The sequence below is a fragment of the Pterocles gutturalis genome, unplaced genomic scaffold (assembly GCF_000699245.1).
Source record: "Pterocles gutturalis isolate BGI_N339 unplaced genomic scaffold, ASM69924v1 scaffold31035, whole genome shotgun sequence".
Taxonomy (NCBI): Eukaryota; Metazoa; Chordata; class Aves; order Pterocliformes; family Pteroclidae; genus Pterocles; species Pterocles gutturalis.
In genome coordinates this window covers 10,896-27,054 of record NW_010144435.1, presented here as the reverse complement: position 1 = coordinate 27,054, position 16,159 = coordinate 10,896, and the positions used below count along the sequence as shown (strand labels likewise).

The 16,159-nt window shown below is 37.1% G+C and overlaps 1 protein-coding gene across 1 annotated transcript; it reads left to right on the top strand.

Annotated features, from left to right (window-relative positions):
- Positions 1-2,896: 2,896 nt before the first annotated feature.
- On the top strand, positions 2,897-15,909 carry LOC104470249 (dysbindin-like; the record flags this gene model as incomplete). Its single annotated transcript, XM_010085100.1, has 5 exons — positions 2,897-2,947; positions 4,559-4,609; positions 5,462-5,522; positions 8,859-8,991; positions 15,777-15,909. Coding segments are annotated over 5 exons (429 nt in total), but the record flags the coding sequence as incomplete, so codon positions are not given.
- Between the last annotated feature and the right edge of the window lie 250 nt (positions 15,910-16,159).

The following is a 16,159-nucleotide window of genomic DNA, read 5'->3' as shown; positions in this document are numbered from 1 at the left end:
AGGGGAGGGGGTCTGCCATGAGGGGAAGGAGGGAGGGAGGAAAGCTGCTGTGCTGAGGGAACCGGGAAGATTGGAATGGGGTCAGTTAGCGAGCTTGAATTTTTAATGAAGGGCCTGACCTTTCAAGGTTTTATGGATTAGCGTAATTGCTGAAGGAGCACCGGCTGTTCGGCACGTGAAGAGCTTTCCTTTCCTTGGGGGATGAGATGCTGTCACTTGGGGAGATGAAGCGCAGGATAAGCAGAAGGAGCGACCCGTTGCTTACGCTAAAAAGTAGAAAGCTATTTTTCCTACGTTTCCTCACAAGGTTTTTTTTTTGGATAGGCCCTGTGTCCGTGCTGTTTTTAGTACATGCAGGTGGTCCAGATGAGTGTCCCTGGAAGTCGCTGGCTGGCTGGAGAACACAGGGTCATCATGCCTCTGCTGCAAAGCTGCTGGTTCATAATGAGCCCCAGGAGGGAATCGTGTTGTAATCAATTGCTTTTAAAAACTCCATGGTCTTTGGCCATGTTGAGGCTGCCTTTTAATACCCGCATGGTAAATGTTTATATATAGTGATGGATGTCTGTGTGCTCCAGAAACTTAAATAGTTTATAATGACCTATTTCATAAAATCGTCATAGAATCACAGAATGGTTTGGGTTGGAAGGGACCTTAAAGATCATCCAGTTCCACCCCCTGCCATGGGCAGGGACACCTCCCACTAGCCCAGGTTGCTCAAAGCCTCATCCAGCCTGGCCTTGAACCCCTCTAGGGATGGGGCATCCACAGCTTCTCTGGGCAACCTGGGCCACTGCCTCACTGATTAAGAGTGCCTCTCCATCTCTCTTGTAGGCCCCTTTTAAGTACTGGGAGTATTTGCCACCAGTATATGAACATCCAGATAAATTGGTAGAATAAGCTACAAATCAATCAGATAAATTGCTTGTATGTTGTCTGTCTCATCTTGACAAACAGTAATTGAATATTAAAATGTCTTAAAAATACAGACTAAGACATTGCTTTATTGAGGTTTTTCTGTTTTGCTGTTATTTTTAGAATTTCTCATGGGGTTTGATGCCTCAGTGCAGTATAAGGTTCTTTTGAAAAAGGTGGTTTTCACATGGTGGAAGAGGACAATGGAAGGATTCTTTTTTTTTTTTCCTGTAGTGTCCCCATGGGTTCAGGCCCAAAGATGACCTGTCCTGTTTTGCCCCCTTTTCCTTCCTAGATGCGGAAATTCCCAACCTCAGTGCCATAGTGTTCTGGATTACTCTGTTCCCTACCCTACCAAAGTAGTAACAGAGGTCATTTTATGCTGTTAAGACTTTTGCTCCAGATGGTCAAAACCCAAAGAAAATATTTCTGGTGTCAAGAATGCTGGGCCAGTTGTGGCCACCTTGTTAACTGCACTTGAAAAAGTGGACCAGTTGGATTTCTTGAAACAAAGGGAGAAATATGTTTTTCCAGGGCTTCTAAGGAAAAATACTGCTTCCAAAGGAATAAGGGAACATTTATATACAGCTGAAAAAGATTAAATCTGTGTCTTATGTCTACTTCTATGTCTCTCTTGAGTGAGGTGTCCAGATTTTGACCCATTTACCTGCAGGCAAGCTTTTGCATGAGAAGAAAAACAAAACACTGAGCTGATGTGTGTGCAGGGAGTAATTTCTGTGCTTCTGCCAGCTTGGTGGTGTGGCTCACGCTACCTATGCTTTGTACGGACAACACTGCTGAAAGGAAGCCAGTATTGTGTAGTCCGGTGATAAATCCTCTTAGCCTTTACTTCTGACTGCCTGGCAGATATTCTAGCAGGAGAACTGGTAGTTGTGACCCAGCGTTTCCTTCAGTCCCTGGATGCAGAGGAGTGTTGGGGTTGCGGGCTGGGGTAAATACTGGGGAACATGACAGAGGGCAAATTGCAGAGCTTTCCACAACAGTGGTGTTCTTCCTCAGCCTGCTATGAGGCTTGACTGTTATGAACAGCTCTCTAACAGGGAGTAGAGACGTGCCTTAGCATGTTTCTTCTTAAATTGTCAACCACCTATTTTGCTGTGGAGTTTTGAGGTTTCTTCTCTGAGTTCCTGGACATTTGTGGTGCTCAAGACTGGAGGAGTGGTTTGGCTCATCCTAGAAGCAGCCTGAATATATTAGGGGTGTTTCTCAGTGGGTCACCCAGGGTTACATATCTCAGTGTCCTGTCTGGAGGATAGCTTTGCAGCTCATGGCTCATTTCCAGCTTGCTCACATCTGGGTGTCTTGTTTCTTCCTAACCCTTGCTGTTCTGGACAGCTGGAACTCCCAGGGGCATAGAGGCTGAGGACATCCTTCGTCTTGGTGGTCAATTGTTGGTTGGGGTTTTGGTAGTTTTTTTGTTTTTTGACAAGGTATGCTCAGTAGCATATGATATGCTCAGTAGCAGCACACTATAGTGATGCTGGAGATTCTGATGCTGGCAGAAGAAGAGTTTACTTGTGCTAGTTTTGTGTTGGTAGACTTAGGGCAAGTGGGTACAAATGTCTCTGTGTGACTGTCATGCTTTTCCTTGGCACATGTGCTGTCTTGTAAACGGTGTTCTTCAGGATTGAATTGGTTATTTCTATCCAGATCTTTAATACTTGACTGCTAAGGAAACAGTATCAAGAGCTGGATGACTTGGATATGTGGCTCCCATGGAACTTACATACCCAATTGTTTGATGCACTTATTGAAAAATCTCATAATTTAGAAGCCGTGTAGGTGGAAATAATTTCATATGACAGTCTCCACAAAACTAACTGAAATTTGATTTGTTTGTGAAATAAGCTGAAACTAAATTAACTATGATAGACTGGATTTAACACATTATGTGTTCAAACAAGCTGTTCTCCGGTTTTGGTGTTGGAAATGTCTGATTGTTTTGTATTTTGATCTCTAGGTTGAAGACTTTGGGCGACAAATCAAGAGAAGCAAAAAAAAGCAGGCAGAGGTACTTCTGAACATCTTAATGCGGAGCATGGATCTAGGATGTTCTTGTTAAAGAAAAAATTGAAAGTGGCTCATATATATGAGCCGGTTGCAAAAACCTTTGCATATAATTTTACAGAACATTATTTTGATAACAGAGAAGCTTAAACCTAATATTGAGGAAATACTTAATAGAACCTTGATTGATAGGTCTAAATAATTTCTGATGGCCATCAGTCAATTTATTAATGACTATTTATGTGAATATTCAGTATAATTGTTTACAAACTCTGTGAATCTCATGTACTAAAACCGTAATTCACTTTTCTCAGTGTAAGAAAAGAAATATGAGCCTTTTCATTATGGAAAATATATGTATAGTGGAGTGCCATAATTACATGTTTTCATCTCTGTTGCAAGAAGATTTTAGAATTGTGGTGGTTTATTATCCTCTGCATTTTAGTGCATTGTTCGTTCTTTCTGTATAAGCTACAGGGAAAGGCTACTTAACGTCTGTAAATGACATCCGTGAATGTTGCTGCTTCAAATAAGCTCAGATATGCTTTAGTGTAAAGCAAGTTCTTACTAAAACACGGTGTGTAGACACAATTGGTTTTAAAACAAGCCCTGAAAAAAAAATGAGGCACCTGAAATAAACTGTATTAAGTTCTGAAGCTTGATGTTTTGGATGTGAAGGGTTTTTAACAGGAGACTGGTTGTATTGACAAGACACAGAAACTAAAAAAGAATGGGTGAGGGTTAGAATAAAACTATTTTAGGCAACTGCCTTGTTTGTATGTTTCGAGTGCATAATATTTTAGTTCATCTGATGTACTGTAAATATCCGTCACTTTTTGAGAAAAGCACTGGGTGACCCAGTTGGATCATCACAAATAGGGGAATGCCAGGGTGACTTCTGCTTCGCTGATAAAGTTCTAGGACAAGTATAGCTTAGCTTGATTGTATTTGGTTTTTTTCTGTTCAAATTGTTTGGATGACAGTGCAAAATGGTCTATTCTGGTAATTTTCCAAGAGACGAATCTTGGATGACATCAAGATCCTCACATAATGCATCCTTGAAAGTGCTGCATTATTAATTTTTTTAAATTTATGATAAGTTGCCTTTATTTTTGAAGCTGTTAGTAATGAAAAGGTATGCATCCAATAGGAGATCATTAGAGCATTAAACTGGCAAAGGTTCTTTAGCTTAGCATTTATTTTTAATATACCATACATTAAGTGCAATATCTTTATTGAGGGACGTAAAGAAGTTGTGTAGTAGTCTTATTTTTGTTTCTGTCCGCTGTTTTAAGTTAAAACAATGTTCATCCTGTGTGTTTGTTAACTGTACTAAAAAATTATCTCATAAAAGTTGTTTTTTAATGGACATGGTCAAAACGAAGTAAGAATGGGCTACCATAAAATAACAAGGGAAAAAAAACATCCCTAGCTTTGGAATATTCTTGTAAGATACACTGTATGGTGAATTTTAAACCAGAATTGACAGTGGAAGTGAACAGTAGGGAATAGCTCTGTGCTCAGCATGTGTGTCAAACTAAGATGTGTACGCACATTTTTTATAACAGCCTTCTATTAGTTAACAACACCTGTGTATTTACAATTTGTTTTATAGAACTGTTCCATGTGTGCCAGAATTTTCTGCTGGACTGGAATTACTAAGCAGGTATGACCTTCCATTTCTTTGTTATTGTCGTCTTCCTATAATTTCAGAAATAACTTCATTAGGTTAAGAAAATTAGAAGAAAAGGAAGGTGTTACTAATAGGTTTTTTGGATGTTCTGGAGTGAATAGACTGGGGGTGGTTACCAAATGATAAATCTCTTTAAAGCTTGCCCAGTCCTTAAGTGCTTTCATGTTAATGGAAATGGAGGAAAAGCAACATTTGAAAGATTACTTTAGTTCAGGGTATAATGCACAGGCGTGAAGAAGACCAGCAGTGATGCCCAGCCTCTGGTTTTAATTTAATGTTTTATAACTGTTACATATTTGATATGATTGCGTTCTGTTATAACAGAGACAGTATGCCTGTCATTGCCATGAAAAGAAAGTGTGTTCCACTTGTATTTAATGACATTTTTTCTGAGTAACAGAAGCTATCTGCATTATAAATTTCCTATGTATTTTTATCTTAAAAAAAAAATAAATCTATTCTCTTTTTTGAGGGGGAGAGCAGTGGGGTGTGATTACAATCTTGTTAATTTTTTTTCATTTTCTTAGTGAAATTTGGTTGCAAGTAGTGCTTAAGGATTTTATGTGTAGTCTTATAAATATTGCTGGGTTCATTTAGCTCTTAATGTAAGCTAGCAGTTTAAAAAACATGAATCACCTTTTCTTTGAAATAAATTATTTATTAGTATGTATTTCTGGTATTTACTGTTCTACCAAGGCAACTGTACAGGTTTTTAAACTTATTTCTGGCAGTCCCTCTAAATATAAGCAGAGTGGCGTCCATGAAATCCTGTTCTTTTGTAAGGGGAACACAGTAAAAATGGTCATTTATCTTTCTTCTCTTCAGATATGAAGATGCTTGGGTTGCCCTTCACAAAGGAGCCAAAGATTGTGCAAAAGCTGGAGAGGTAAGAAAAAATAATGATGCCAGGCTTGAAATATTTTAAAACATGTAAATAATTTTGAACTAAAATTTTTAGTACCAGTGTACTGGGTTGACACTGGCCACTAGGCAAGCACCTACATAGCCATGTTCACCTCCCCACCAGTGGGACAGAGGAGCGAGCAGGAGGAACAAAAATGAGAAAGCTCATCATTCAAGGTAAAAACAGTTTAACAGTTGAAGGACACAGGAAAAACAAGTGATGCACAAGCTGTCTGTCACAACCTCCCCAAGCGGACCAATGCCCAGCCAGTCTTGGAGCAATGGTTATGCTGGAAGACCAAACCCTTAGTTGTTATTTTTGAGCATGGTATGAAATATCCCTTTGGCCAGTGGTCAGCTGTTCTGGCTGTGTCCTGTCCCAGCTTCTTGCCAATCCCAAGCCTACTCACTGCGGGAGGGGTGAGGATGAGTGGGGAAGAGAGAAAGCCTTGACACTGTACAAGCATTGTTCAACAATAGCCAGAACATTGGTGTGTTATCAATGCTGCTTTGGTCAGAAATCTGAGACAGCACCATATGGGCTGCTGTGAAGAAAGTTAACTTCATCCCAGTTGGATCCAGTACAACCAGTGTAATGAAAAAGTAATGCTCCATATTGCTACTTCGGATGCCAAGTTGCATTGTTTTTTACTGTGCTTTTTAAGATGGTGTTTGACAGGCAGCGATGGAATGGGTCAGAATGTCTAGTTCCTCTTCTTTCTTGCAGCTCTTTCAGATTTTATGGTACTCAGCCTACAATTAATATTTTTAAAGTATTAAATGTATATTGTAAAAACAGAAAACCTCTGTGATCATGTTTCTCACAAAGTATCATCTAACAAGAATTATCTGAACCTCATTCTCATTCTCCTGTTTACTTTCTGATATTTCAATTACTTTAACAAACATTGAGCATGAGAATTTCCTGGTGCTCTTAAAGTACTTTTCAGCTGATACATTGACACCCAGAATTTTTTGTCTTCTGTCCTGTGTTCAGATAGTTGCTCTTCAGCAAAAAATATGCATTGTGTACTGTTTTTCTGTGGGATGTTAGGTTAGAGAAGGATATTGAGAAGTACAACTTTGTCAGAGTATAACAAGAAGGTGACAGCAAAAATAAGACATATCCAGAAGTTCAGGTGGTTGTTTTTTGCACTCTTCTGCCATTATTTGAAAGATTTTAAGTTAGCTGGGAATACTATTCTGAGACTGCTTAAGACATTTTAACATTTCCAATAAATGGCAATGTAAACAATAAATAGAAATGTAACGTAAACAAGAATGAAAAGCAAACATTAAATAATGTGATGCAATGTAAACAATTGAATAGATTTGAGGTTGGGGCATGTTGGTGGGTTATTGTCGGGGTGGGGCTGTTGCACTGACACTGTTTGCTGCCCTCTCTTTGTGGACAGCAAGCAGCAAGATTTGGCTTGTCTGGCTGAAAAGATTCAGGAAGTATCTGTGCTTTCTCCTCATTTTGTTCAGTTTTCCTGCCCTGGAAGTAACATGTTTATTTCTGGAATGAAGGGAAAGCAAGCTCCCAGTAAGGGCTACCAATGCATTGCTCTGCTGCTCTGGAGGTCTGCACCAGACTTGCCATTTCAAACCCTGTTTAAGGGGCAGTGTTAGCCGAGTGGCCGTGATGCAGAGCAGGACTGAGCTGTGGTGTTCTCTGTCCTGGCTGAAACCCTCACTCTGCCTGGCTGCATCCTCCCTGACTCTTCTGTTTTCCTTAGGAGTCTTCTCTGTATCTTTTTCCAATGGATAAAAAAAAAAAAAAATCACAGCTTAGGATACTTTGAAGAGGTGTATTTAGGGTAAGAAAGATATCATGTTCTTATTTCTCGTGCCTGATAGCATGGCCCACCTTTTCCACCCATTTCAGTGAAAGCCTTCTGTTGTTAGAGACAAAGTTCTCTCTGCCAGCTTTGTGTGCTTCATTGCTCATGATGCTTTTTTTAGAAGATCTAAATGACTTGCTTACAATTTTATAATACTTGGAATAGTTTGCTTTAAAAATTGTAGTTCTGAAAACAATGTGAGGTTTTATATATATATATGTATATATGAAAACCCAGTGTAACCTTAATCTTGCATATTATGGCTGCTTGGGAAAATTAGAATTAAAACTTCCAAAAGATGTTGAAATTTTCCACGAAATTCAGATTTTTATTTTTTGGGAGAATCCAAAATGTGTATTGCTTGTGGTTTTTTGTTTGTTTCTTTTTTAGAAAAGTAGAAAATACGAGGTTCATTAAAATAAGAATTGTGTAAGCACACAAGATTGACCTAAGGGTCTACTTAGCCAGTATCCTATTTTCTGGTACTGGCCGGTAGCAGATAAACTACTCATACTGTCTTATTTGTAAGGAAGTGAAAAGTTCGAGGTTTAATTGCTGCCTACGGTCTTACCATGTTAAATTGTATATGCTAGCTATCAATTCCATCTACAAAATTGTCCTAAAAATACTGCTTTTAGGTTACTCAGTTATCTCTGAGCTGAAATGTTTTTCTGGCGTTTGTCCCCATCTCATGGTGTATTTTTTTTGTTTGTTTGCTTGCTTGCTTTACTGTTTAACTGCTGTAAATCCCATATCTCATTCTCAAAAATAGACTTGGCTTTATTTAAATAAGGATGTTGGTCTTCTGAAGTGTTTCATTACTCACTGGGCTTGGGAATAAGTTTTCAAACCTTGTTTGGTAAAACAGAATGGCTTTTTGACAGGAATAGGTAGCTGGAGGAATTTGGAAATGGGAGAAGTTGTTGTTCTTCTAAAAGAATCTGTCTGAAGTGGGTAGAATTGTAAATCTTTGAGAACTTCCATTGTTCAGACTTTTTCTCTTTCTGCACCTAATTCTACCAAAACTGAGGAATCCAGAATGCAGATACAGCCACAGGCTGCAGTTGTGTGCAAATGGAACTAAGAGCAGGGAAACTACAACTGAATCATCTCGGGTATCATATGTAAAGGAGACATTTGTTACCTAAGATCTCCTGATCTTACTGTTTTTCATAGAATTTGACCTATATAAATAAAACTTTTAAGCAGTGTATCCATAAAATATTTCCTACATTGATTAGTATATTGAGAAATTACTTTTTATCTCGTTTTGATCAATGTGTTTTGATAGAAATATTTCATACTACAGGGGCTTTCTTATCCATGTTATATATTTACTTGAGAAGTACCCAAGTGGCAGTACTATAAGGTTGCTGTGCTGACCTTACACTTGCAGATGTATGAATTCTAAAAATTAGTCAAGGTGCTTGTAAATAGGTTCATAAATTTGCAAGTAAAGAACCTGTTTGTTTCAGCTGGTGGATAGTGAAGTTGTGATGCTTTCTGCACACTGGGAGAAGAAAAGGAACAGTCTGGTGGAACTACAGGATCAGCTCCAACAAATACCTGGGTTTTTAGCAGATCTGCAATGCCTCACAGCAAGCCTAGGTAAGGTTTTATAGACATCACAAGACATTCAAGTCAGTACAGAGGGTTAGACTGAAGTTGAGCTGTTGTGAACTTTGCAATTATAAAATTTAATTTTGTTTCCCAAACGTATCCTTTCTATTATGAAACAGTAGTTCTTAAACTTGTTTTGTAAAAGAGCAAAATTAATAGTGGTTGCTTTCCCAGCAGTTTAGATATTGTATGTGTCATTATTTACAAAAAAAAAAAAAGATTGTATGGTAGCTGCATATCTTGGTGTGAACAGTTGAAAATTATTATTCTTTAGGTCTTTTTAAATTCTCAAAGGTTTGTAAGTAGTGTGAACACCCATGTATGTAGTTGCTTCCCTTGGAGACTATGTAATTTTATATAATAATTTATTTTAAATGATCATTTGGTTGGTGTGGGGGGAGCAAGAAATTTACCTGGCTTGGTACACTTTCAAGGCAGAAACTTCTTGTTAAGAGTAATAGTTTGTTCCAAAGCTAGCTTCTGTATTTTAAGTTAGCGTACAACGTGAAGCCAGCTGGGTGAAACTAGCCATGCTATGTATTAAGGTTACCCAATACCTCATGCTTGTTACATGGGTTCCAATTTTTAAAACTTTACCAAATGTTAACCTGTTGATTTAATTTAAAAGATGAAAAGATTAATCCCTTCATGCACTACTTCTGGAAACCTCTCATACAAAACAGTTGATCCACTGTTGAAAATGAAATTAGAAAGAATGTTCTGGCCTCTTAGTCTCTGAAAAGCTCTAGTGTTTCTGAGCCTTGAAACGAGGACGCAGCATTTGACAAGCAGTGAGCCTGTCTGTCGACATGCTGCCTCCATGAAAAATCTGTTCAAATTGCATCAGATTAAAATTTTGAAAAACTGCTGCCTGTGCATGGATTTTGGCAGTGACGTTCCCCAGGGACTGCCTGCACTATTCCTACACCAGCTGGGAAGTACACTGAAATTCTTCATGTTAATTGCAGCTCCAGTGTTCTGTGGGGTGGGCTGGATGTGTGTGCTGGCATCTGATGTGGAGAAAAGGAGGGCTCTCCTCTCTGTTCAGAGGCTCAGTTCACATTCTTCTATGGTCAGTGGAGATGCACAAATCAGCTTTTGTTCCTAGGTAGACGGGTAATAACTGCTGTTTTTTTTCTGAACCGAGCAACATATTTCATTTTTTATTGCAATTTTCTCATATCACCTTATTTAGTAAGGCTTTATCATGTGTAGTAACCATTTAATGATGGCTTTTTGAAAAGCTCAATTATTTTATAAGGAAATATCAATGCAAATAATGATTTATTTAAATATGGGTTTTAATATCATCATGCACAAAATTATGCAGTGCACTGGTAGAGACCAATAATAAACAAGATAATAAAACCTACTGGAATTGTCTTTATAGTTCATAACTGCAAATGCTGTAAATCCTGATGAATAATTAGGGTTACCTTTCCTAATATTATGGTTTTATGAACCAGAATTAATCTCACCTTGATTGTAGAATTACTTGGAGAAGGATCACTGTCTCTAGAATATTTTTGATGCTGTACAAGCAGAATTTAAGGAAGCATTAACCAGTCTGCTTGGGGAGGCTAATGAATTTTGAAGTCTCCTGCTAAGGTTGTGACATTTGAAACAAATCTTTTAGCCTCACCTCGTGTGTCAAACTTTAGACAGTTCACCTAGGGGTTTTTATTAGTTCCTCCTCATCACTGTGATATCTTTGGATTATTTATTTTTTCTGATAAGTCTTACAGAGTCTATTTGAAGAGAAAAGTATAATTTACACCAAATTCAACATCTACACTTCTGGAAGTGATTTACCAGAAATTTGCGGTCATATTCTGCTCACTGTTTTTAGTTTTTATAACTCTGAACTGTCTGTTTTTTACAAATAGAAACTGTATTCACTTTTCCAAGAGATGATTAATACTATGGCTGTGAATTTTAAATATGAGTGAAGCATTCTGTAAAAAAAAAAAAAAGTGAATATAGAATTATAAACCGCTGTGTCCCGGATCATGCATCTAAGATGTAATTTGGCTAATATTCACCGTTTCAGAAAAGTAATAGTTCTGTGTTGTGACTTGATACACTTCTAAAAATCTATTAATGCTTTCATTTTGAAAGCAGATAGGGAACCTTGGCTGCTTTTGATAAAAGAAATTTCAGATAATGGGAATGAGCCTTTTTAGTGACCTACTTAAAATTGGTATGAGTCATGTACAGATTCTTCAGCTTTTGCTGTGTATTACAAGACACATTTTCATTAGCACTTTTATAAATAAAGTCCTTTAACTTAGGTACTCACATTATCAGTCATCCCTCACTTCAAGTAAAAAGTCTGTGTCTTCATTTGATAAATTTATTGTATTACACAATGTCTTGCAGCTGCAGTTGAAAACCTTGAAGAAAATATTACTCTCATGGAGAATTGAAAAGGACAGTTATTGCCCTTTCAAAGTCCAGAATTTGAATCATCACTTAAGCAAATTTTTATTTGAGATGTTGTAGAAAATACCTGCTTGCCAGTATCTGACATACTTGTCTCAGTATGAAATATGCTTCATGTTTGAGCAGGGGCATTTCCCTCCAATATCTGTTTTGATTTCAGCAAATCAATGCACACAAACCTTGATCCAAATCCAATTTTCACTACTTCAGATGTTTAGAAAAAAAGTAAGTTAAGCATCAGCTTGTTATTGGTTTCAGAAAGGCTGGTCATGAACATAGGTGACGGCTCCAATCTAGGGTAAAAATATTTAGACTGATGAGACTGGGAAGAAAATAAGACTGGGTAAATATTCACAGAGATAAAAGCCATTGCTTCCTAATCTTTAATAAATGTTTTTTTCCAAGTAGGAGTAAGATGAGTGTGTAAATCCATTAGGGAAACAGCAACTTTTCACACTGCTTAGGGGTGTCTTAGGTCTGTTTTTATATTGAGCAAGGGACGTGCTTTATTTTCAGATTGTGTATCAAGTGTGAAAGGTGCCGTTTTCTAGCTTTGCAAAATTCAATCCAATTTGTTCAGAGAAGCACAAGTATTTTGCATAAAAGAAAAAAAAAGGCCATGTACCCTTTGTTTCAGTAGTGGGATTAAAGTCATCTTAATGGGCTCTTCAGAGATTAAGGAAATGTAGGAAAACTTGTGAAATGTAAGGTCACAGTGATTATAGTAATTTTTCATTAAATACAAGATTTTGGTTTTGGTAACGTTTGAACTGCTTTAAAACTTAGTACCCATATTTTGGGTAGTTGGTTTGCAGCAGACAAGTATGTTTGAATAAAGTATACTTATTTTTTAATTTCTTCATTAAAATGCCAAAGATTTTTCCAGTTCAAATAATGCAATATACTTCCATCAACATCTTGTATTCTGAGATTATAGAATTTAATTGTTCATTTCATCAGTTGGTAGACTGCCTCTAAAGCAATACTTTTAGGAGGAAAAAGTGTACGAGTAACAGCCCACAGACTTATCTCTTTGGGCAAGACGTGTGTCTTTGGGGAAGATAAGCCATTAGTTTACTATTATCTATTGATTAATTGTGGTTTACGTGAGGATTTAGATACTAGTAGGTATTGGTCAAGTAAAAGGGAATTTAAGACCAGACATTATGTTAATCAAGATTTTTCACACAGCTGGCATTTGAACTTGGACTTCTGAATTGTGTTTGGTTACTTAAATAACAGTTTGTTTTCTGTTAGCATCTAGCAGTTGATCCTTTTTGAAAAAGAGATGGGTGTTTTGTGATGCAGAAATCTAGAACACACATTCCATTAGAAGGCTCTAATTTTTAGTGGTTTCTTTTTGATTTTAAAATTATTTTTGAAGTCAGGAGAGCTGTTAAATCTTCTACTATAAATGATTAATGATTTACTTTTGAAAAAATGCCTAAAGAAAAACATTTTCTTACTAATTACAGGTTTTTCTAACTGGTTGACCAGTTGTTTAAAAACTACTGATACTTTTCTTGCTTTCATGAGTTTCATTGTTCGAGATGAAACACCATTTAACTTTTACTGAGAATACAGAGATGATGTTAGGGGAATATATGTAAGACAAGGTATTTGAATAATATAGTGTAATGATACCTGTGTTCAATAGGGAGGTTTTCACAGGCTCCAGGGCAGAATGCTTCAGCGGAGAGGGTTGTTGTATAATGCAGAGGTATCTATGTATAAATGCATATAGTTTGGTGTGGTAAACTTGGAAATATCTATGGCTTGAACATAAAAGGAAAAATGTCCTAATATACTTGCTATGTAGTTTCAGCAAAGAAGCTACTTTAGCTTCATGTGAGTGGTACGATACTAGCTGGGTTTAAGATCTTTTCTTTAAAAACAAATCAAAATTGAATGCTAGTAGGACTGTAATTATGTAAAGAATTTTTTTCAAGTTTTGCAGCTGAATTGAGCTCTTTCTATATATATTAGATTATATATATATATAAAAAATAGAATCACAGAATGGTTTGGGTTGGAAGGGACCTTAAAGATCATCGAGTTCCAACCCCCCTGCCATGGGCAGGGACACCTCCCACTAGCCCAGGTTGCCCAAAGCCTCATCCAGCCTGGCCTTGAGCCCCTCCAGGGATGGGGCATCCACAGCTTCTCTGGGCAACCTGGGCCACTGCCTCACCCCCCGCACAGTGAAAAATTTCTTCCTAATATCTGATCTAAATCTGCCCTCTTTCAGTTCATAACTATTACCCCTTGTCCTCTCACTACACTCCCTGATCAAGAGTCCCTCCCCATCTCTCCTGTAGCCCCCTTCAGGTACTGGAAGGCTGCTCTAAGGTCTCCTCGGAACCTTCTTTTCTCCAGGCTGAACAACCCCAACTCTCTCAGCCTATATGTCTTTCACTGATCATTTTATTTTAAGTTTAGTAATCTGTGTCCCTGTCTGACCTAGAGGCAGAGAGAATTTCTTTGATGTAAGTGTTTCCATCCTTTCTGTTTTCTGCTTTTTTGGCTTTTAATCAGAAAACTAATGAGCTTTGTAAAAAATTTCTGTCATACTCCATGGTGGCTCCTGTTATTTTGGTGTCTGGGACGATGCGGGAAGGCTGCATTTAAAATTATAGTAGGAAAAAAAAACGAAAACTGTAGTATTTTTTGATATAGAACTGTCATTTAGTTTTTCTAGCAATTTTTGAACTACCACAGTTAAATTTTATGCGGTAAATTTAAATTAGCTAAACTTCAGAAAGAAAGTGTTTTCAGGAATGAAACTGGTTTTTGTGATTCTCGAGTTCTAGATAAATACTTTAGTACCTGAGTAGTTTCTAAACAGTGTATACTGATGGAAGATAATTCAGTCTGACGTTATCTGATCAAACATTAGCATACTTTAAAAAAAATAAAACTGAGAAATAAAACTTGTTATAGTGCTGTTTTACCTGTGATAGTGTAAGAAATACAGGACAAACTAATGTAATTGGAATTATGTCATCTGAAGAACAAGTTATTTTTCGTCTGTCTAATAAAAAAAAAATTATTTCTACCAAGTGTGGCATATTACTGTACAGGAAAATTCTTAATGTAAAGGTACAATGTTTTTTTTCTGACCTCCTTAAAAATATTAAAAGGAGATGCTTTTCTCCTTTATAGAAATGCTGTTTCAGAGTGAGATGGGGGTTGTTGCGTGACTGCTTGGTTGTGGGACTTCTTGAAGAGCTGGAAAAGAAGTAGTAGTAGTCTTGCAGGTATTCTTTAGAACATTAGCTGGCTTTCTGGGGCAAAGGCATTCTAGGTGCCACTGTCAACTATAAGCTGGAAATTAATGTATAGATTTCATATTTTTCTAAATATCTTTGTAAAAGTATAAGCTTATTTATCTATGGATATGCATAATAGCTGCTGAAAGCGTTATGGCTTAAGTATCAAATGGATTAAATATGTAGCCTTGTTTGGAACTTTCTTTTGATGTGTACATTGTGCATACATCCTGATTTGGGTAGGAGAGATGTTAATTCACAACCATAGCTGGTGCTATTGCTATGGAGCTAGTCTTCAAATTTTTTTAGTGAAAAGCCATTAAGTTTTCTTTCACTTCGGAAAGAAAAATTCTGAAACCTGTGTTGCAGTAAAGTGTGACTGGGGATATTTTAAGTGTTCATTTGTGTTCTTCAGAAGCAGAGTTTTCTGCAGTTCCCACTAGAGGCTGCTCAAATGCTAGTGCTAGGAATCAGTTGCCCTCTAAAATTCACTTTTCTTCACCCTCTTTATTTTCCTGTTCTTTGTTGTTGTCTTTTAGTACTATTTGAATAGCAAGTACAGCAAAGCAGGTGGTGGGTTTTTTAAGTGGAAAAAAACAGTGATTGAAAGGTACCTTTTAAATTATCTGGAGCCCTGCTGTGTTTGTGAATTTTGCAAATTAATAACTGCCCAATCATTCTGAAAAGCAGGATAGCATAATGCAGACATTTGTATTTTAATGCACTCAGACAGTGTGCCCAAGAGGCAAAACTAAATTATGAGTTCTGGATGTTTCTCTTCCTGCTGTATAGCACACAAGCATTTGAGACCAAGATGCTGGGGCAAATATAGTGGTTCAGTATCTTACTACAAAGGGATCCTCAGATAGATCTCCCTTAATGTGGCTCTGCTGTCACTCTTTGCTATGTGATATGGACTGAGATTTGTTTATCTTTCTGAGCCATTTATATATGTGTAATTATTACCATGTTAATTATGTACCTTTATGAATTCCTGTTTCTGTTCAGGTGAGTTGTCCATCTGTTGATACAATTTGATATTTATGGAAGTATTTCTTATAGCCCAGCTAGAGGCAAACTTTGAGGAGATGGAGAATCATCTATTGTGTCTTGAGGACCTATGTGAACAGTGTGAGTTGGAAAGATACAAATGTATGCAGACATTACAGCTGGAAAACTACAAGAAAACAAAAAGGTAAATAATTGCTGTAAATATAAATTAGTGTAAAATATAAGCCTTTTGCAATTATTTCCCCTCCCCGTCTATAATATAATCCCTTTTATTTTCATGTTTTAAAGAAATAGTAATCTTTGACAGGAAGTTGCAAATTTGAAAGTTGGTCTGACTCTTGGTGATGAGCTGTGTTTGGAAAATTATCACTACATTGTTAAGATTAAGTCATGCTTGTTATACTCTACAAACAACTGGAGTAAGGGCTATTGTT